This window comes from Gobio gobio (genome assembly GCF_949357685.1).
Source record: "Gobio gobio genome assembly, chromosome: 16".
Classification (NCBI taxonomy): Eukaryota; Metazoa; Chordata; class Actinopteri; order Cypriniformes; family Gobionidae; genus Gobio; species Gobio gobio.
The window spans coordinates 51,632,165-51,656,525 of record NC_137109.1 but is presented as its reverse complement, the minus strand read 5'-3'; the positions used below and the strand labels follow the sequence as shown (position 1 = coordinate 51,656,525).

Below are 24,361 nucleotides of genomic sequence, written 5' to 3'. Positions count from 1 at the left end.
TGTGAAGACCTTTGAGTTTCTGTGTGTTTTTCTCAAATAAGACGGTAAAAAGCTCATAAAGTGACTCTCAGTGGCTCTGGAGATGATGTTTGTGTGTTCATGTCCTCATATCAGTTCAGAGAATCGGATCTATTGGATTTACAACACGTGAATTCATCCACTTCTCCCGAAATACATGAAAGTAAGTGGCCGGTGAACTGGGAGAAGAATAGAGTAAACTTTAAAGTTACTTACACAATGTGTATCTAACTCTAAATGTTATATTCCAGTCAAACTAGAAATGATTCCGACACTATAGTTCATTTATGTAAGCGAGGAGAGCAAAATAAAGTAAACTCTGACATATTATACCCAACAATTCTTCATACAGTACCAGTAAAATTGATCAAAATGATTCAGACACTTTGACCTGAGCTTGTTTTGCTGACGTGTTTTTCTTTAATTGCTCATTAGGGCTGCACGATTCGGGGGAAATATGTAATTGCGATTATTCAGGTTAAAATTGCGATTTAAAATGCGATTTTTATTTTCTTTTTAATTTTTACAAATGAAAAGTATGCATAACATTTTGTGTTTATATATTAATATGACTAATAATAATTATTATTATGCTAAATAAAAATATTTAACAAAATAAGAAATGTTACTATTACATTAACAAAAATAGAGTATTTAAGAATAAATATAACAATATAATAATAGTAATATTTATATTTTAAAGAAAACGTTTTTTAAAAAAAAATGCTGGGTTACCGGTTAGTATGCAGACAGACTATGACTAAAAAATCATTAGAAAGGTCTAAGGATTTATTGTAAAAAAATTATATTATTATAATAAAAATCTGTGCTTTTTATCTGTGATATTAATTTCGTAAAGTCTTTAATATGAAATATGAGCCTCTTATGCATCCACTGTGGGGATTAAAACTCCTGTACATTGAAGAAAAACATATAGATTGTCATTTAAATTTATTTAGAAGTATTATTTTCTTATTTTTGGCCCAAAAGTTTCATACATACAGAAACTCCTCATTTCCCTCAATAGCTTTCAGGAAATCCCTAATGTGAAGCTAGCGCTGTGTAAGTTAGCAGAGCTGAATAAAAAGAAGATTTTGATTAAATATGACGACAATAAACATCAAGATATGGTGTATTTGAGTTCTTCAAGCCTTCTCAGGTATTTTCATAATAATAAAGTATGCAGTGCTGATCGACATAGACTTTATTACTGTATAGATGACTATAAAATAATGCATCGTCTGCCTCATTCTGTGAAGAGAAGCCATATCAGCTCACAAACACTCGACTGACTATTATTAAACGTTGTATTTTGTTGGACAACGTATTACTAGTTTGCGAAGATGTTGTTTTTTCAAACGCACGTTATAATAAACGACTCAAACTCGCAGTGCTTTCAGACGGAGCAGCGTTTACTCCATTTTCGCTTTCATAATCGCACATAACCCAAATCGCGATTGTGGTTCAATTGCGATTAATCGTGTAATTTGGTTTGACTGTATGTGTATTTAAATGTCTGAAATCTAAAATAAACATTACGCGTTTGAAAACACTGAATAGTTGTTGTATACGACAAGAGCTGATAAAAGACTGATAAAACCGGTGTGATCGTACTGCAAAAGGGTTAAGACTAGTGATGCACCGAAATGAAAATTCTGGGCCGAAAACGAAACCGAAAATTTAGAAAGCATTTTGCCGAAAACCGAAACTGAAGCCGAAAATGGCTTCTTTTAAAAACGTATACTAATATATAAAAATTGCTTGAATTTAATGGATCTGAAATGAAAAAATAACGAACCAATAGAATAATCAAACTTTTATTAAGTTACATAAAAAAACTAAAATATTTTTAACAATAAATATAAATAATAATACCAAATAATATTATTCTTCAAGTTTTATGTTCCATCAGATAAAATAGTTTTTAACAGTTGTGCAAAAAGATCCACAATTATCTGAATAACTGCGCACAAAATCACAGAATAGTTCTCATAAATGCTACACTGTGTGATATTTTCCCCCATCTAGTGGTGAACTTGTATATGACCATCCAGTGAATATTAGTTTCTGTTCCTCTCAATTCCGATTTCGTTTTAACTCTACGGTGGCCGATTTAGTCCAAGATTAACATGGCTTCCAGTTCGACCTCGTCCACATTAGACACGGAGCCATCGAGTGTTAAAACGCCAAAGGCCAAGCTTGAATTTACGGGAATGTCCCTCTTTGGCTAATGTACTTTCAAGATGGAGGAGCAACATGGCGACCGGCATTCAAACCCTCACCCGTATGTGTTTACAATGGCATATTATAAACTTAAGAGAATACTTTATTACTTGAAAGAAGTAAATATACATTAATGAGCACATATATTTTTGAAAGAACTAAGTGTTTATAGCTAAGAATAAACTAAAAAAGTTACACAGTGTAGCTTTAAGAACATGAGATGCTGCACTGAATAGTCTCTCACTGTCTGTCATTGTTCTGCATTTGGGGGGTAAAATATGTTTATTTAATTTTTTTTAATTCGCATTCCTGGGTCTAAATATCCCATTATTGGGGTCGCTTCAATCCGCGAACATGGAAAAACATCCAGCGGGAAAACCGTGGACTTGGCAACACTGCTTGGGGCAGATAAATACAGCTCGAATGTGAGACCTAAGAGTTTGCGCACGGATGGGAGGGGCGGGTGACATTCATTTTCGGTTTACGTTTTCGGCTGTTTTTTTTTTTATTTCGGCCCGAAACCGATAATGCCATTTTCGGCCGAACATTTTTATCCTGAATTACCGCTGGTGTTGCTCAACAAGAGATTAAGTGAAGTGCACCTACACTCTAAACAATGCTGGGTTAAAAATAACCCAAGTTGGGTTGAAAATGGACTAACCCATCAATTGGGTTGTTCTAACCCAGCAATTGTTGTTTTAAGCAAACATTTAACCCAACCGCTGGGTCAAAACAACCCAATTGCTGGGTTAGTCCATATTCAACCCAACTTGGGTTATTTTTAACCCAGTATTTTTTTTGAGTGTAACCATTAAATGACTAGGTTGTAAATAGTTTTAAAATGAAGTATAGTACAGTCAGTGTGCACTTTATTATGCTGCTCGCTTGTTGATACTGTGTGCAATAGTGTAATTATTTTATTTATGCTTAAATATTTATTTTCACCACTGAACTCTTTTTTTTTCTTGTTCTACCTCACCTGTTTTTACTATTTGTTAAATATTGTTTTTTTTAGTTCAATAAATGTTCTTTTTTTTAATTGTAAATTTTAAATTGTTATCATCCTGATCATTGTGTCATTTTTATGTTACAAAAGCAGTATCGGCTCCAAATATCGGCTCAAGAAAATCGGCAGCCCGTATCGGTCATCGGCTAAGGCTGATGAAAAAAAAAACCATATCGGTCGACCCCTAGTTCTGACACAGTCATATTTTATTACCATTTTCTAAACTAAAGCGAATAAACTGTGATAATGTGAGAAATGCCTATGCGCAAACGCACATTTGAATTTAGCAGTTGATCACGTGAAGCACTGACCGTTCTGATCACACCGGTGTGATCGTATGTGCAAAAGGGTTAAGACACAAAATGGCCACTTGACATGTAAAAACTCTAATATTATAAACATAATGTGCTCACCAGTTATAATGGCGTCTCTTTTTTGCAGTTTAACCCAGAGTCCGATCCTTCAATCTGGAGCTGTAGGGCTTGTTTCAGGCTTAATTCCGTCTCCCCAATCGGGTAATTGTCCAGTAGGTCCTGGTGGCCCCTGCTGGGAACAGTTCTGGGGACTGAAACTCTCCCAAGAAAAACCTGGTTTCCCTGTAGGTGGTATTTGGGGTTGGTCATAATGCCGTTCCTCCTCTTCTCTGCACAGCTCTGGGTCTGAATGTAAAACTGCTCTTGCGACTGGACAGAATCTACAGCGCTGGATCTGCCCACTATAATCTTACACTGGGGATCTTTAACTGCGATGCTGGACACTGGTCTTTTATCAAACTGAGTCAGCTCATACTCAAGAACCTGGCCCTGTGAATAAGAACTATTCTTGCTCTTCTTCTTCTCACCGGATGTATTCGAGGAGTTTTGTCCGTTCTTGGATGCTTTGGTTGACTTGAGGCCTGGCTTTACCTGGCTCCAGTCAAACTCGCTGGTCGGAGACCCAGGCTGAGTGCAGATGGACCTGGTTGTAGAGGAAGGAGAAGCGATGGATTGTCGACTACGAGGGAGCGAATGTTGCTGGATCTGCTCAATGAAAGAAAGGGCATGGACGCTATCAATGGGAACAGTTTGGGCAGTCGCAGTGGATGAAGTGGTCCTAAGCGAAGAGTTCTTCGAACTTTTGAGCGAGTTATTGGAGAGGGACGACTTCTGCCGATCCACGGTTGAATCTGGGGACTCTGACGGTGAGCTGAAAGCATGAATAGGTCCGTTAGATTGTCCTCGCCCATCGCCAGCTGTGCTTCCAGAGCTGCTAGACTTTATAGTGAGTGACTGCACTTTCCCAGCAACTGAAACGGGCACTTGTTGCTCCAAGGTGTGGACGGGAGATGGGTTGCAACCATTGAGATTTGACGCACCGTATTTCTCCAAGAGTTTGGTTATGGAGCTATGACCACCTTTGGCTGCCACTCTCATGGCGGTGCGTCCAAATTGATCCGCGTGATTAGGATCCGCCCCATGTTCTAGAAGAATCTGAACCACATCGATATGCCCCTCTTGAGCGGCGATGCCCAGAGCGGTAGCTCCCTGATTGCACGTGTGATCAACAACAGTGCCTTTATCAATCAAGATCTGAACAACTTTTATGTGACCCTGCCAAGCTGCCGACTGGAGAGCAGATCGTTTCTCGTTATCGCACGAGTTCACATCTGCGTGATAGTTGATAAGCAACCTGACCATTTCAACATGTCCTTGCCAGCATGACACATGCAAAGCCGTTCTCCCTTCCATATCGCTGGCCTCAACATTAGCTCCGTTTTCGAGGAAGTACTCCGCCATTGCTAGCTGATTCTCAAGTGCCAGGATGTAAAGAGTCGGGCGCCCGTCTGCATCCTTAAAGTCGATATCCGCCCCGTGGCTCAGCAACAGCTCCACGATATCTCTGTGCCCTTCTAGTGCTCCGACTCGGAGAGCATTTCTCCCATCATACCCTCTCTGGTCAATACACGACTTGTTCTCCACCAAGATGTGCACACAATCGTAATGCCCCTCTTGAGAGGACAAGATTAAAGGGATACGCCCATCATTGTCAACCTCCGTGCCGCGGGCACCTTGTTCAATAAGGGCATCGCATACTTGCCGGTGTCCCTCAAAAGACGCCATGTGTAACGGAGTCCATCCCGCGTCATCTCTGTGGTTTTCGTCCAATCCTCTGTCCAGCAGAGTTCGAACAACTTCTACGTTCCCCTGTGCGGATGCGATGCTCAACACAGTCCTGCCTTCGCTATCAATACTATCCACCGCCGCACCCCAGAAAAGCAAGGTATTGACAACAGAAGCGTGTCCCATGGACGCCGCGGCAAGCAAAGGTGTTCTCCCATTGTTATCCGTATGATCGACATCCGCCCCTCCTTCTAGGAGCAGATCCACCACATCGACATGCCCTTCATAGGCTGCTACCAGAAGCGGAGTCATGCAGTCTTTATCGCAATGGTCAACTTCCGCTCCGCGATCGATTAATAGGCTCACGACTGCACCATGACCCTTACTTGCTGGCACACAAAGAGCCGCAACAGAAAGCGCCGTCCTACCATCCACATCCTCATGGTTGACCTCAGCCCCATGATCCAACAGATGCTCGACAATTTCTCTGTGGCCCATGTATGCCGCGGCGATTAACGCTGTCCGCCCTTCATTATCCGCCTTGTTGACTTCGGCTCCATGCTGAAGAAGGTTGAGGACAATATCCTCATGACCTCCCCAAGCTGCCGCTCGTAGGGCCGTACGACAATCCGCATCTGCGCAATCCACCTTGGCACCTGCATAGAGAAGTGCGGACACAACTTCTGAGTGGCCTCCCCAGGCTGCAGACCTAAGGGCGGTCCAGCCATCATGATCCGTGTGATTGATGTTAGCATCACACCCTATGAGACAATTAACCACCTTTGTGTGTCCCTGCCTAGCCGCCAAAGTAAGTGCGGTCTGTCCATGGTTATCCACCAACTCCATATTAGCTCTTCTAGAGATAAGAAGGTTCACAACGTCCAGATTTCCGCTGTACGCCGCATTAGCTAAAAGCGTCCTCCCGTTCGAGTCAATCTGATTAACAGAAGCGCCGTTATCTAGAAGAGTTCGAATCGAGTCCTCGCGTTCCAAGGCCTGTTGAACAATGCTCGAAGCACGATCATCTTCATTGCTAACATGAGCCCCAGCTTTGACAAGTAGTTGAAGCACCTCCTGTTCTTTAGGGATGGAAGTGGAAAGCGAGTCTTTAGCGGGGGTGCCATTCCACACCATCCAAAGGGCGAGATTAAAGGGCTCGATCTGCAGGTTGGAGTTGATCAGATGGTAGGCAAACTCCTGCACCTCAAGAGGTTTAAGCTGCTTCGCTCTGCATGTGTAACTCATGGCCATCATTCGGTGTCCTTCTGCTGCATTGCAGAGGTATTTCTGTGTGCAGTGCTTCACATCCAGAAGCCATTCTGCAAAGCTGTAGTGAAACAAGATCTTTGTACTGCCTAGTCCATTGATAAGCAGCTTGGAGAGAATATCCATCTTCTTCTGAAAGTCCTCCATCGTCAACGTCATGTTTTTAGTCCAGACGGCATGATAGAGCTCCCTGATGGTTAGCGGCCTACAGGCCGCCAGAATAACATTTAGGATAGGCTGGACTTTAGCAAACTGCTTTCTGACAAACAGTCTCTGGCAGAGCCAAAGGTACAGTCCATTCAGAGTCCCCGGAATATCTCGAATTTCCCTCAGCATGATGAAGCTCTCAACCACTCCATCGAGGACGCGCTCAAGGTACAAGAAGCATCCGCTGCTCTTGATGTGAAGCTGGTTCAGCATCTCTGCCGTCTCCTTGGTGAGGTGTTGGCGTAGGGCTTCCTCCTGGTCTAGCCGGTGGAGGATGTATTGCTGCACATCTTTTACGATGTAGGCCTTCCGTAGGTCGTCTAGGCTGATCTTTCGGAAACCTAAAGAGAGGACAGAGACAAAAGGAGATTAGTTTGGGCTGAAGTCTGTGCATACATCTGTGAAGTCTCTACAAAAGTTTCCATCCTCTTGCTTTCCAGTGTTTCTTCTTGAGCACCTATTATAATACGTTTTTTTGTGTGTGTCCCTCATTTGCTCAAATATGCATAAAACGAAAGAATATGCAGGACGGACTCACAACTACAGCGAAAATCAAGGAAGATCCACACCATCAGAAAAGCCAAGATGATGGTGACAGGATCATGTGTCATTTCAGCTATTATTTTGCCTTGTGGAATATATCAGTTGTGTGAAATAGCTTCATCAGGGCAATAGTAAATATAAAACAAAACGCATTTTTAAAATGGTAAACATCTTGCAGATACCACAAGAGGAATGCAAACTTAAGCACTCAACCGTATCAGCAGCATTGCAAATACACACACACACACACACACACACACACACAGAGAGAATATACAAAACTCAAGTCCAGAAGTGACAGATAAAGGCTCTTTTCCTGCAGGAAAGATGCTTTGTTTTCTCTAGAAAATAAAACAAGACGTGTAAATGATTCCTGTGGCAGAACTAGGTCACATCTGCAACTTCACACAGTTTGAGAGGCGTTCTCAAGAGTTTCACGTAAACTGTAAAGAGACTTTTGCAGAATAAAACAAGGCAGTTTAACAAACAAGCACTTATGCCAACAGATGTCAACAGCTTAGGCATTCTGCTTCAGATAAGTGCAGATTCCATAGTTTTATCTGGGTCGGCATGCCTGTTTAACAAGCGCCCGGAGGGCAGATCAACTACTTTATGCAGAGATTTTATATACAGTTCCCATGGACTCGGAGGTCAGCGGAAAAGGAAAAAAACATGAACTCCTCTAAGGTCGTTCACATATGTCTTGATCTTTCAGATGGTGGGAGAGAAGCAAACACATTGTGTATTTAATTGGTCGCTCACTCATGCAATCTATACGAGTCTATTTTCAATGGGGAAGAGGATAAAAATAGGCGTGTGTTTACAATTAAATACAATACACTGTTCAAGTCAAACCCCAGAAAAGGACTCTTCAGAAAGACAAACCGGCAACACAAACAACAGAATACAGATTACATCTTTCCTGTCCATCCCATAGTGTTGGAAAACCCCTTTGAATGAGATTATATAACGTCCATCTTTCTGAAAGGGCTCTGGAGTTATTCTCTTTGTCTCTGGTGCTCAAGGCCCGAGGCTGATGTCGACAGCTGAGCTTTCCCAAATAAAACCTGTGTGAAATTTAAACCGCCGAGGCACACCTGTGGAAAACCATCCCATCTTTTATCCTCCTCCATACCATTGGCCTTTAATATCCAGTTATTATAAAACATCACGATCCAGTTTACCCGACATGTACTTAGGGCTGCAACAAACTACTATATTAATAATCGATTAATCTAACTATTATTAGAACGATTAATCGACTAATCGTTGATTATTGTCACTCTACGGCGACTAATCAGTACATTTTTTATGATTATTCAGCTTTTTCAATTAGTTGAAACATTGAGTTATACATATTCTAACTATAATATATATAAAAAGAGCTTTTGAAATGGTTGTTTTAATGAACTTTGAGCCAAGAACTCAAATCACACTCAAATGTTCTCTAAGCATTGTTTAAATATTCGGTTCGCTTTCAATTAAAAAAATAAATACACTGTAAAAAATATTCAGGTCTCCAATTGAACATTTTCTAGTGAGCGATCACATCTAAATTTTTCAGTTGGCCAAATTGAATTTCCGTGAATTGATGCAATTTAATTAGGGCTGTCAAAAGATTAATCGCGATTAATCACATCCAAAATAAAAGTTTGTGTTTACATAATATATGTGTGTGTACTTTGTTAATTATTATTTATATATAAATACACACACATTCATGTATATATTTAAGAAATATTTGCATGTATATACTGTATATACATTTATATTATCTATAATATATATAAATATAAATTATTTATATATAAAAATAATATATATATTTTAAATATATACATGCTTGTGTGTGTATTTATATATAAATAATAATTAACAGAGTACACACACATATATTATGTAAACACAAACTTTTATTTTGGATGCGATTAATCGCGATTAATCTTTTGACAGCCCCAATACGTTTATATAATCTATAATATATATAAATATAAATTATTTATATATAAAAATAATATATATATTTTAAATATATACATGCTTGTGTGTGTATTTATATATAAATAATAATTAACAGAGTACACACACATATATTATGTAAACACAAACTTTTATTTTGGATGCGATTAATCGCGATTAATCTTTTGACAGCTCTAATACGTTTATATAATCTATAATATATATAAATATAAATGTTTTATATATAAAAATAATATATATTTTTTTAAATATATACATGAATGTGTGTGTATTTATATATAAATAATAATTAACAGAGTACACACACATATATTATGTAAACACAAACTTTTATTTTGGATGCGATTAATCGCGATTAATCTTTTGACAGCTCTAATACGTTTATATAATCTATAATATATATAAATATAAATGTTTTATATATAAAAATAATATATATTTTTTTAAATATATACATGAATGTGTGTGTATTTATATATAAATAATAATTAACAGAGTACACACACATATATTATGTAAACACAAACTTTTATTTTGGATGCGATTAATCGCGATTAATCTTTTGACAGCTCTACTACATTTATATAATCTATAATATATATAAATATAAATGTTTTATATATAAAAATATTTTTTTTTCTTAAATATATACATGCTTGTGTGTGTATTTATATATAAATAGTAATTAACAGAGTACACACACATATATTATGTAAACACAAACTTATTTTGGATGCGATTAATCGCGATTAATCTTTTGACAGCCCTAAACATAATATTAATATCTTACATGACAACTGAGCTGACAGATTCTCGTTCACCTTTTAATTAACAATATGAAAAAGTAAGTGTAGTTACAACCCATGTTCTGCTTCGAGCCCCGGCCCGGCTTGTTTTTGTCATTAATGCATTAAGTGACCCAGACCTTCACCCCGCCATTCAAAACACACAACCGTCTCCATGCCTGGAGCTCGAGCGGCTCCAGATGAAGGAAATAGAAAGGCTGAAAGAGGAAGGGGCCTTGCAGGGGGACTAAAAGTGGGGCAGTGGAACAGATGACCCAAATATGTTATTTGGCCAGCGGGCCTGCATGTAACTAACTCATCTGTTTAAGTAGGTTGAAGGGATGTTGGGTTTGGAAAGCTGCCACCAGTTAGAGAGTTCACAGGGTTTAGAGTACGGATTACAAATGACTGTAAACACAGGAGTCGTTTCAAGAGTTGAGTTCAAGATCTAGCCTTGGTGGCCAACTAAACCTCTTTCTTTCTGTGTTCAGCATCAGCGGTCAGGGAAAGCCCTGTTCGGACACTGGTGTCCTGTTGCTATTCTCCAGGTTTCCACAGAAGAAAAGGCAGTTCTGTGCCAGATTCCTCTTAATATTTATTATTAATACTTTATATAATCAATACTAGGGATGCCACAATTCTCAATATAATATTGAACCGTTCGGTAAGGCATTCACGGTCAGTGTTGGGGAAAGTTACTTTGAAAAGTAATGCATTACAATATTGCGTTACTCCCTTAAAAAGTAACTAATTGAGTTACTTAGTTACTTTTTAAGAAAAGTAATGCATTATGTTACTTTTGCGTTACTTTTTCTCACCTGGGCTGGGCTTGTTTTTGTTTTTGTTTTGTTTTTATAACAAAAAAGTTATATTTTTGTGCAACGGTAAAGACCTCTTCATACCAAAATGTAAATAATGCGCCCCAGGCTGAGGTAAAAATGCAGATTCCCTCATGAACACTAGAGGGCGCAGCTCTGGATAATGGAGAATAGATGCAGGAGAAAAAAGTTTAACCAATAAAAACTAAAAATCTAGTAATTTTCATCATCAAAGCTCAGCAGCAAGACATTAGTAAATTAAATATAAAGGTAGATTAAATGCATACAAATATTTGTTTTATTTAACATTTAATTATTGGAGTTTTGCATAGTATTCTGATTTTGCATTTGACTGATTTTATTCATTTTGAGGAGTACAGAATCTTTATTGTGCAAGTGAGATAAATAAATGCTCACATTTAGTCTAGAACTACAATAACCATCATGTTCACACACACACACACACACACACACACACACACCTCTGCACTTATTATTCTCAACATGAGGACAGGAGAGCTGTCAGTCAAATTAATGTGAAAAAGTAACTTGCGTTACTTTTTTGAAAAAGTAACTCAGATATTTTGTTTTAAATGTGAAAAGTAATGCGTTACTTTACTAGTTACTTGGAAAAAGTAATATTATAACGTAACTCAAGTTACTTGTAATGCTTTACCCCCAACACTGTTCACGGTTCAATACGTGGTTGTGAATTGCGTTTTTTTTTTTTCGGTTTTGCATTTACTTATTTATTTTTCTACAAATTCTATAATTTGCCTCCATCCCAATATACTGAACAACACAACATCACAGGTTAGTGTGTAGAGTTATACTCACGGGACACAATAGTTATTCACAATCACCAAAGTTCATTATTTGCATGCGTTTTAAAGCCTTGCCGGCTCATTCGCGTGTGCGGTTTAACATGCGCTTCTCCGAGCGCGCGCACTAAACACATGTCAAACACGTGATTACTGGACTAAGTAGTCGTCTTACTGCGCTAATACTGTCAAATACACACAAGGTTAACATAAACACAGTCGGTTATGTCTAAAGTGAAAGTAAAATCGGTGTGTGTGTGTATATTAGATGTGTGCAGGTCTTTAATTGACAGCGGCGCAGCCTATAGTGAACACGCTGTCCTTAAAGGGACAGTTCACCTCTAAAATGATGTCATTATTTACTCACTCTAATATTGTTTCAAACCTGTATTCATATCTCGATGACAGAATTTTCATTTTTGAGTGAACTATCCCTTTAATGTTAATACAACAACAAAAGACAAACAGAAAATCACTCACTGCTCTTGACTGAAGAACTTTAATACAGTAGCTTTAATAAGAATCAGTGTATATTTTATAGTGAAGTCTGTGAAGTGTTTTATTTTTACATTTATTCATTCAATTTCATACTTTAATGCTGCTGTACAGCTCTGAGCTGCCAGTGTAAATCTTATATATATATATTATACAATACACTAGGAATACAAGGGTTTTTTTAAAGTAAAGTTTTAAGTTTAAGTAAGGTTTTTCAATTCTTTTAAGTAAAATAAAGAAAGAGTATTGCAATAAAAATTGTCTTTTTTCTCCTTAACCTCTTGCTGTTCCTGTCGCCTAAGAATAGAATAACAAAATACTGATGTGACAAGCCATCAGAACCGAACCGAATCGAGAACCGTGGTTAAAAACCGAGGTGTGTATTGAACTGTGGACTAACTGTATTGTTGCATCTCTAATCAACACAATACTATACTGCATTTTAGGGCTGGGTATTGACTGCATTTTAAATCGCAAATTGCAATTTTAACCAGAATAATCGTTATTATATATTTCCCCTAAGAGTGAGAAACTGCACAACTAACTAGGGATGCTCCGATCTAGGCCTGTAACGATAACACATTTTTCTGGACGATAAATTGGCCAAGAAATGTTTGCGATAAACGATAATATTGTCGTTCTGAGACCATTTTCATGACGATAATGGCATAATAATGCAGGTACACCTTTTCAAAGATCAATAAACTTTTATTTCTAAAGACTATTTAACACTGAAAACGGAAAGCATTTTAAATAGCCACGATAAATGAACAAAACAACCAAAAACAAAAAAAAGCAATGGACTCTCAGTCTGTTAACAAACAAATGAATAAACAGCTGGAAAACTGCAACAGATGATTGTGTTTTAGGTAGGGCTGGGAATCGATTAAAAAATATTTTTTTCTGTAATTAATCACGATTAATACGTTTTTAATGTTTTGATATTGTATTAATTTCAGTTACTCTCCAAATTAATGTAGAAACTATTTAAAGACAGTATATTTTAAATATGTGTTGTATTGTCATGTTTTTATGAATGAAGGCCAGTGATGTCTCTATGAATCATTAATGATGTTACATTACAGTATAACTGAAAGATGCCAATTTCAACATTTATTAGGCTTTAAAAAACAAACTACTTTTAACTTAAGTGAACTTAAAACAATCTTTACATAAACCCAAAATAATAAAAGTTATTTTTACCTGTGGCCTTCCCTGTTAGACATATACAGAAATTTAATAGTCATCAAACACCTTTCTTAACTGCATAAATAATAAATGAAATATAGATTAATCATCATTAAAGTGATAGACAGATCGCCTAACACAGGGGTTTTCAAAGAAGGTTCTAATGGGTCCTCAGAAAATTTCAGAGAATAAAAAGACAAAGCAAAAATGGATAAAGTCTACCAAACATTTCAATTGTTTCAGTTCTAAATATTTATCTCCCTCTCTTGCTATACATACTTTCCAGAATTGTATGTTTGCGTTGTATCTTTAGTGAGTTTCTCTCACTATAGTCCCCTTTAGCTTGCTCACTAGGGTTGTATGGCAGTATTCTTAACACAGTTGTTTATACAAATAATTTTTAAATGAAAATGTTCTTCTTCAGGTTTATACATCCAACATTAAGCATAGCCGATTTAAGTTGGGAAACAATATGTTGTATTTATAATGTCACACTTTCTATTTATCTAACAATTTAAATGTTTTTTTCCATACATAAAAATAAATAGATGGATTTTAGGAAGGGGGTCCCTAATAAAATGTTAATCATATTTGGGGGTCCTTGGCATCGGAAAGTTTGAAAACCCCTTGCGGTGGTTGATGTGTTTGAAATGTGGTGCTTTCCTCAGTGCATAACTTGCATCTCACAGGGATATTCTCTATCGGTAAATGTTAGAGTCATGCAAATATGTCCATTTTGTGTATATTTTTATGATGATTGGGTAATTAAATACAGGCAGGCTAATATGCTTTTGTTTTTATTTTCATTTTTAGTTCAGTGAATAAAAAACCTAAATTATTAATACATGCCTACATTACATTCACTGTATTTGTTTATAGCCTTCATTATCAACATTGTTTTTAGGACATCATTGGGCAGGATGTGAAATAAAATTATTATTAAAATAAATACAGATTTTTTTTTTTTATCCAAATAGAAAATTTTTGAAAATACCGGTATATATATATATATATATGGTGCATCGCCATTCAACCAAAAAATACACAGATATGATAATTTTTAATTTATTAAGTATCCTAATATTCATAGTGTTATGCAGAAACCCCATTTTAAAGGCATATTAAAATGTTCACTGTATAATGAATAATTTTTGTGATTATTTAGTACCCTGTTAAAACAACAGTTACATTACAGTACATAATTACCATAAAAATGTAACAAAAATATAATATGTATATAATAATAATGTATAGTGCATTAATAGCAGGAGAGATGAGCACTGGGAGAGTGTGTGTGTGTGTGTGTGTGTGTGTGTGTGTGTGTGTGTGTGTGTGTGTGTGTGTGTGTGTGTGTGTGTGTGTGTGTGTGTGTGTGTGTGTGTGTGTGTGTGTGTGTGTGTGTGTGTGTGTATGGAGTGACACTACTACATTAACTGCTTTGGAACAATGTGTATTGTGAAAAGCGCTATACAAATAAATTGGAATTGAATTAAACTACTATATTTAATGTTAAATATTATGAATAGTAATGCAATGGGGGAATATTTGTGTCCTCATAATGATATAATACCAATAATATTATTTAGATTAATAATAAAAAGCACCCCTTTATTTTGGCTTAAAATATTGCGATAAATATCGTACCATGAGTATTGTGATAGTTTCAAATCTTAAGACTTTAATTTCGGGTGAACTATATACAATGCGTAGCGTAGTTGCAATATATTGAAGTACTTTCAGCAGTAATAAAAGGGAACAAAGAAATGCATTAAACAAACAGTGTTTCTCAGTGTTATCGAACAGGCTGCATTCACACTAATGCGCACAGACCGCATTAAAGGCTTTGAGTGCATCTGCTGTGCTTTTGTCAGAAACTCAGATTCACACGCCGGCTCAGGAGATGCTGCAGGCTGTTGGAGAGGAAACTGGATCTGCAGCCATAAATGAATTCATCAATCATACCTCACAACGACAGACAGGTGTGCTTACAGAAGGAGTGGCCATTGTGAGCCGCACTTGGGTGTGTGTGAACCTTCATATGCACAGGTAGAGAAAGCGCAGGTTCCCAGACTTCACCAATGACATCAGACTTTTGCTCCTGCTTCTCAGATGTTGCTCTTATTAACCCTCTGGTCCTCTTCATTTAACGGTCACACTTGGCTTCTTCTCAGTCAAAACTGACCGAAGCCTTAAAGGGTTAATTCACCCAAAAATGTAAATTGTGTCATTAATGACTGAGCCTCATGTGGTTGGACACCCGTCAGACCTCCGTTCATCTTCAGACACAAATGAAGATATTTTAGTGTAAATCTGATGCTCTGAAAGGCCTCCATTGGCTCAACTTTACACTCTCAAGACCCTTAAAAGACACTAAAGACTAAAGTTACAAAGTCCATCTCACTACAGCGGCTCTACAATAACTTTATGAAGACGAGAATAGTTTCTGTGCGCAAAAAAACCCTAAATAACGACTTATATAGTGATGATGATTTCAAAACACGGCCTCATGAAGCTTCGAAGTGTTATGAATCAGTGAGTCGATTCAGCGGTTTGGAGCGTTATGAATCAGTGAGTCGATTCAGCGGTTTGGAGCGTTATGAATCAGTGAGTCGAATCAGCGGTTCAGAGCGTTATGAATCAGTGAGTCGATTCAGCGGTTTGGAGCGTTATGAATCAGTGAGTCGATTCAGCGGTTTGGAGCGTTATGAATCAGTGAGTCGAATCAGCGGTTCAGAGCGTTATGAATCAGTGAGTCGATTCAGCGGTTTGAAGCGTTATGAATCAGTGAAACGATTCAGCGGTTTGAAGCGTTATGAATCAGTGAAACGATTCAGCGGTTTGAAGCGTTATGAATCAGTGAAACGATTCAGCGGTTTGAAGCGTTATGAATCAGTGAAACGATTCAGCGGTTTGGAGCGTTATGAATCAGTGAGTCGATTCAGCGGTTTGAAGCGTTATGAATCAGTGAGTCGATTCAGCGGTTTGGAGCGTTATGAATCAGTGAGTCGATTCAGCGGTTTGGAGCGTTATGAATCAGTGAAACGATTCAGCGGTTTGGAGCGTTATGAATCAGTGAGTCGATTCAGCGGTTTGAAGCGTTATGAATCAGTGAAACGATTCAGCGGTTTGGAGCGTTATGAATCAGTGAGTCGATTCAGCGGTTTGAAGCGTTATGAATCAGTGAAACGATTCAGCGGTTTGGAGCGTTATGAATCAGTGAGTCGATTCAGCGGTTTGGAGCGTTATGAATCAGTGAGTCGATTCAGCGGTTTGGAGCGTTATGAATCAGTGAAACGATTCAGCGGTTTGGAGCGTTATGAATCAGTGAGTCGATTCAGCGGTTTGAAGCGTTATGAATCAGTGAAACGATTCAGCGGTTTGGAGCGTTATGAATCAGTGAGTCGATTCAGCGGTTTGAAGCGTTATGAATCAGTGAAACGATTCAGCGGTTTGGAGCGTTATGAATCAGTGAGTCGATTCAGCGGTTTGAAGCGTTATGAATCAGTGAGTTGATTCAGCAGTTTGGAGCGTTATGAATCAGTGAGTCGATTCAGCGGTTTGGAGCGTTATGAATCAGTGAGTCGATTCAGCGGTTTGGAGCGTTATGAATCAGTACTCATGTATTGTGTAAACACAAACTTTTATTTTGAATGCGATTAATCTTTTGACAGCCCTAGTTAAATTATTATTTTTTTTTTTACAAATTTTTTAGCTTTTTGTAAAATAAAGAAATCAAACATGATGCGCGATCTGCAGCCTCTCTGTCAAAGACGTTCATTCAGATAGTCAGCAGAAAATGACCTCTAGCTTAGTGAATACTTGTCTCACAAACATGAGACATAAGTCTAAAGAAACGCTGAAATGTCAGGTTTTAAACATTGTAAACCAAATCAAAAACAAATATTCTGTGTTTATGTAATCTGGTTGAAAGCAGAGAGATGTTAGATGCTCATTATACACTAATGCGACCACGCCCACGAAGCGCCGCTCTATTGAGATTCAAATACTGACGATCTTCCGCTGAGTGAGGTCAAATACGATCGTGGTCATAGATGTATATGCAGATGCCTCATTAGCGACCGCACGGATCAGTAGAATGAGGCATCTACTATCGATATATCTATGACCACGATCTAATTTGACCTCACTCAGCGGAAGTTATGTCTGAGCTCAGAGATGATCACGCTCGTCTGATAAGAGGTAAAATAATATCATAAATACTGCTGGGTTTCTCTCAGAAACTGATGGTTTGTCTAGATCAGACCCTTATTCATCATCTGGTGTCGTTTAAAGCCCTTTGAAGCTGCACTGAAACTGACATTTGAACCGTTTGGAGCCCATTGAAGTCCATTATATGGAGAAAAACCCTGGACTGTTTTCATCCAAAACCTTCATTTCTTTCCGACTGCAGAAAGAAAGACATGGACATCTTGGGTGACATGGGGGTGAGTAAATCATCAGCAAAAGTTTATTTAAAAGTGAACTAATCCTTTAAACTCTGAGAAACGACACCGTAGTAACGGAGCAGGAAAAGTCCACATCAGATCATCATTAGATTAGTCAATTATCAGAAGTTCGAGATCATCTGGAGTCGATTTGGCCTTTCCAGTCCGTCTGAAATAGAGTGTCAGAAACCCTAAACCCCACGCACATGTGTGTCTTGATTACGCCCTATTTTAACTCTCTCTCTGAGCATAGAGTGTGTGTGTGTGTGTGTGTGTGTGTGTGTGTGTGTGTGTGTGTGTGTGTGTGTGTGTGTGTGTGTGGGTTCTGCATGAGCGGAACATCGACCGCCCTACACATGTGAGCGTCGGCTGCTCCGCGTTTGTAATTATGTGAGTTGAGCTCTTACCAAAGAGAGCAAAGTTTCCTAAAAATACACTTGAATCAGCAGACTTCCCGAACACAGGCTAACCAATTCAAATCTCAAATGTGTGTGTGTGTGTGTGTGTGTGTGTGTGTGTGTTCTGATCCAAATGTGGTGAGTTTGGTGTGTGTTGAGTCAGAGAACACAGAGAGAGAGAGAGAGAGAGAGAGAGAGAGAGAGAGAGAGAGAGAGAGAGAGAGAGAGAGAGAGAGAGAGAGAGAGAGAGAGAGAGAGAGAGAGAGAGAGAGAGAGAGAGAACTAAAATCATTACAGACATTAAATCATGTCCAGACATGTTCTCCGCTGCAGATGGAGATGAAAGACTTGCTCTATTGTTGAACTGGATGCAATAGTATATCATCATATTTTACTGTAAATATTGTAATATTGTAAAGCTCCTGGTGTTGTTTGTCAGGTTCTCCTGCATCAGCTCAAACACACTTGAGTTCTCTCATAATCTCCACTGCAGCATCAGCTCTTTTCTCTCAGTGTCTGAAACGCTTCATCTCTCTAAGCTCCGCCTCTCTGAGAGCTGCTCTGCTCTGATTGGTCAGAAAGCGAGCGCTCATTATCATATCTGAATCTCAGTTCGTGATAGGAACAGTAATGATGGCGCGTGTTTTACCGTCTCCTCCTGTAGGCAGGCAACTACAGTGAGTGAGGGCGGGGCTAAGAGACGCTGTTCAGCCAATCACGACCAGAGGCGGGCATTATGCTAATGAGTTACAACTACAGTGAGTGAGGGCGGGGCTAAGAGACGCTGTTCAGCCAATCACGACCAGAGGCGGGCATTATGCTAATGAGTTACAACTACAGTGAGTGAGGGCGGGGCTAAGAGATGCTGTTCAGCCAATCACGACCAGAGCCGGGCATTATGCTAATGAGTTACAACTACAGTGAGTGAGGGCGGGGCTAAGAGATGCTGTTCAGCCAATCACGACCAGAGCCGGGCATTATGCTAATTAGTTACAACTACAGTGAGTGAGGGCGGGGCTAAGAGACACTGTTCAGCCAATCACGACCAGAGGCGGGCATTATGCTAATTAGTTACAACTACAGTGAGTGAGGGCGGGGCTAAGAGACGCTGTTCAGCCAATCACGACCAGTGTCGGACATTATGCTAATTAGTTACAACTACAGTGAGTGAGGGCGGGGCTAAGAGACACTGTTCAGCCAATCACGACCAGAGGCGGGCATTATGCTAATTAGTTACAACTACAGTGAGTGAGGGCGGGGCTAAGAGACACTGTTCAGCCAATCACGACCAGAGGCGGGCATTATGCTAATTAGTTACAACTACAGTGAGTGAGGGCGGGGCTAAGAGACGCTGTTCAGCCAATCACGACCAGTGTCGGACATTATGCTAATTAGTTACAACTACAGTGAGTGAGGGCGGGGCTAAGAGACGCTGTTCAGCCAATCACGACCAGAGGCGGACATTATGCTAATTAGTTACAACTACAGTGAGTGAGGGCGGGGCTAAGAGACGCTGTTCAGCCAATCACGACCAGAGGCGGACATTATGCTAATTAGTTACAACTACAGTGAGTGAGGGCGGGGCTAAGAGACGCTGTTCAGCCAATCACGACCAGAGGCGGACATTATGCTAATTAGTTACAACTACAGTGAGTGAGGACGGGGCTAAGAGACGCTGTTCAGCCAATCACGAACAGAGGCGGACATTATGCTAATTAATTACAACTACAGTCAGTGAGGGCGGGGCTAAGAGACGCTGTTCAGCCAATCACGACCAGAGGTGGGCATTATGCTAATTAGTTACAACTACAGTGAGTGAGGGCGGGGCTAAGAGACGCTGTTCAGCCAATCACGACCAGAGGTGGGCATTATGTTAATTAGTTACAACTACAGTGAGTGAGGGCGGGGCTAAGAGACGCTGTTCAGCCAATCACGACCAGAGGCGGGCATTATGCTAATTAGTTACAACTACAGTGAGTGAGGACGGGGCTAAGAGACGCTGTTCAGCCAATCACGACCAGAGGCGGGCATTATGCTAATTAGTTACAACTACAGTGAGTGAGGACGGGGCTAAGAGACGCTGTTCAGCCAATCACGACCAGAGGCGGGCATTATGCTAATTAGTTACAACTACAGTGAGTGAGGGCGGGGCTAAGAGACGCTGTTCAGCCAATCACGACCAGAGGCGGGCATTATGCTAATTAGTTACAACTACAGTGAGTGAGGGCGGGGCTAAGAGACGCTGTTCAGCCAATCACGACCAGAGGCGGGCATTATGCTAATTAGTTACAACTACAGTGAGTGAGGACGGGGCTAAGAGACGCTGTTCAGCCAATCACGACCAGAGGCGGGCATTATGCTAATTAGTTACAACTACAGTGAGTGAGGGCGGGGCTAAGAGACGCTGTTCAGCCAATCACGACCAGAGGTGGGCATTATGCTAATTAGTTACAACTACAGTGAGTGAGGGCGGGGCTAAGAGACGCTGTTCAGCCAATCACGACCAGAGGTGGGCATTATGTTAATTAGTTACAACTACAGTGAGTGAGGGCGGGGCTAAGAGACGCTGTTCAGCCAATCACGACCAGAGGCGGGCATTATGTTAATTAGTTACAACTACAGTGAGTGAGGGCGGGGCTAAGAGACGCTGTTCAGCCAATCACGACCAGAGGCGGGCATTATGCTAATTAGTTAAAACTACAGTGAGTGAGGGCGGGGCTAAGAGACGCTGTTCAGCCAATCACGACCAGAGGTGGGCATTATGTTAATTAGTTACAACTACAGTGAGTGAGGGCGGGGCTAAGAGACGCTGTTCAGCCAATCACGACCAGAGGTGGGCATTATGTTAATTAGTTACAACTACAGTGAGTGAGGGCGGGGCTAAGAGACGCTGTTCAGCCAATCACGACCAGAGGTGGGCATTATGTTAATTAGTTACAACTACAGTGAGTGAGGGCGGGGCTAAGAGACGCTGTTCAGCCAATCACGACCAGAGGTGGGCATTATGTTAATTAGTTACAACTACAGTGAGTGAGGGCGGGGCTAAGAGACGCTGTTCAGCCAATCACGACCAGAGGTGGGCATTATGCTAATTAGTTACAACTACAGTGAGTGAGGGCGGGGCTAAGAGACGCTGTTCAGCCAATCACGACCAGAGGTGGGCATTATGTTAATTAGTTACAACTACAGTGAGTGAGGGCGGGGCTAAGAGACGCTGTTCAGCCAATCACGACCAGAGGCGAACATTATGTTAATTAGTTACAACTACAGTGAGTGAGGGCGGGGCTAAGAGACGTTGTTCAGCCAATCACGACCAGAGGTGGGCATTATGCTAATTAGTTAAAACTACAGTGAGTGAGGGCGGGGCTAAGAGACGCTGTTCAGCCAATCACGACCAGAGATGGGCATTATGCTAATTAGTTACAACTACAGTGAGTGAGGGCGGGGCTAAGAGACGCTGTTCAGCCAATCACGACCAGAGGCGGGCATTATGCTAATTAGGTACAACTACAGTGAGTGAGGGCGGGGCTAAGAGACGCTGTTCAGCCAATCACGACCAGAGATGGGCATTATGCTAATTAGGTACAACTACAGTGAGTGAGGGCGGGGCTAAGAGACGCTGTTCAGCCAATCACGACCAGAGGCGGGCAATATGCTAATTAGTTACAACTACAGTGAGTGAGGGCGGGGCTAAGAGACGCTGTTCAGCCAATCACGACCAGTGTCGGACATTATGCTAATTAGGTACAACTACAGTGAGTGAGGGCGGGGCTAAGAGACGCTGTTCAGCCAATCACGACCAGAGGCGGGCATTATGCTAATTAGTTACAACTACAGTGAGTGAGGGCGGGGCTAAGAGACGCTGTTCAGCCAATCACGACCAGTGTCGGACATTATGCTAATTAGGTACAACTACAGTGAGTGAGGGCGGGGCTAAGAGACGCTGTTCAGCCAATCACGACCAGAGGCGGGCAATATGCTAATTAGTTACAACTACAGTGAGTGAGGGCGGGGCTAAGAGACGCTGTTCAGCCAATCACGACCAGAGATTAGATTTAGAAGTTAAAACTGCCTTATGTGAGGTTGACATGTTTGCACACAATGTGTTCAGTAAACCACGGTTTAATAAATAAATAGCTATTTTATATTTAGTTTTCTCTGCCCTGCTGTGTGTGTGTGTGTGTGTGTGTGTGTGTGTGTGTGTGTGTGTGTGTGTGTGTGTGTGTGTGTGTGTACCGTTACACTGTTAAACTGAACCTGGATCAGCTTCTCTTTCAGTCGGGATGAAGCATCAGCTCAAGTGAGATCTATATTCTCAGGGCCTAATAGTTTTACTCATTTATATTTGCCTGCATTATATTCACTATAAACAGTCAAACCATATTTAGACAAACCTCTTGAATTCGTTAGATTTCTTATTATTATTATTCTGCCATTGAAGTCTATGGCAGCCCATAGAACCGTTTGCGGGAAAGTTTGCGGGAAAGTTATGAAATTTGGCACACAGATAGAGGTCATTACCAAGAGTAACCACACCAAATTTTGGAGTCTCTAACTCAATCCCTCTAGCGCCACCACCGGTCTAAAATTTGACTCATGTTTATGCTAATAACTTTTGAACCCTAAGGGATAGAGACAAAATTCCTCTGATTCCTTGGCTCAGGCCAATTCGATTCCACCCTATGATGTCATTTTCCGTCGTAATAATTTTCCAGACAATTTTAATTAACTGAAAAACCTACTTTTTCGAACTCCTCCTAGGCCGTTGCTCTAATTTTCACGAAAATTTTAACCAGATCATCTTCAGACCATGCTGACAAAAAAAAAAACATGGAATTCAAGTTGATTCGTCAAATTGTTTTCGATAAACGCAAACAAATTTTAAGTAGCGGTTGTGAAAATACACTTAAGGCTATATCTCCGCACAGCTTTATTGTATTCAAACTAAACTTGGTACATGTCATCACAAGCATGACCTGAGGCGACATGCAGCGTTTCAGCACAGCGCCACCTACTGGTCCGGAGATACGAAAAATGGCTATTTTTGCTTATAACTTCTGAACCGTTTGTCCAAAAATCATAAAAGTGGTCTCGTTAGATTCAGGACGGCATGGCTGAATTTTACAATATCGGCCATTTTGAATGATGTGCTAAAATGCTGTTTTATGAACACATGAACGGATTGTTATGAAACTCGGTATGTGTAATCAGCTCGATGCCCTGAATGAGCCTGAGAAGTTTCGAAACAGCGCCACCTAGTGGAGAATTTGTTTTCAAACGCTTATAAAACTTTGGGTGTGGTTGACTTATTTTCATGGGAGTAACTTTTTTTGTCTCGTGAATCCTTGCCGAGTCCAACGATACCAGACTTGCCTGGTTTCGGCGTATGGTTTGTGCAGCGTTGTAATTTAGCGCTTATAAAACATTAGCTGATATCTTTGAAACCGCTAGTCCGATCGAGACGAAACCAGCGGCAGAAGTTCAGAAACATAGGTCGATAGCGAAACGCTAATGCTCAAATGTCAAAATATTGATAGTAAGGGGCAGTAAAATCCAATCAAAGTCAGGTGTCAGTCATTTTTTTATGTGTTTTTTCATATAAATGTCTATAACTCCAAAACTAAATGAGATATTTTCACCAAAATTGACACACACATGTATGGGCTCACTCTGAGAACACATAACACATATTGTAGGATTGAGCCTCTTGGTGGCGCTATAATAGAACAAAACATGACATTGGCTCTATACAACTCAATGCTTTAATGTGGGGTTAACGGTTTTGCTGTAAATGTCTTCAGTCAGTTGTTCAGTTGTTCAGTTGTTCAGTTGTTCAGTTGGTCAGTTGTTCAGTTGTTCAGTTGGTCAGTTGTTCAGTTGGTCAGTTGTTCAGTTGTTCAGTTGGTCAGTTGGTCAGTTGGTCAGTTGGTCAGTTGGTCAGTTGTTCAGTTGGTCAGTTGGTCAGTTGTTCAGTTGGTCAGTTGTTCAGTTGTTCAGTTGTTCAGTTGTTCAGTTGGTCAGTTGTTCAGTTGTTCAGTTGGTCAGTTGTTCAGTTGGTCAGTTGGTCAG

The 24,361-nt window shown here is 40.0% G+C and overlaps 1 protein-coding gene across 3 annotated transcripts in view; it reads right to left on the bottom strand.

Moving 5' to 3' along the window:
* ankrd50 (ankyrin repeat domain 50) overlaps window positions 1–24,361 on the bottom strand; it is a 62,347-nt gene that overhangs the window by 5,774 nt on the left and 32,212 nt on the right. For all 3 annotated transcript variants that reach the window (XR_013818183.1, XM_079839015.1, XM_079839016.1), the window contains one exon: window positions 3,661–7,160. Coding sequence is in view for 2 of the 3 variants with exons in the window: in XM_079839015.1 (XP_079695141.1) it covers window positions 3,664–7,160 (3,497 nt within the window). In the remaining variant the exon portion in view is untranslated. The remainder of the gene's footprint in view (window positions 1–3,660; window positions 7,161–24,361) is intronic.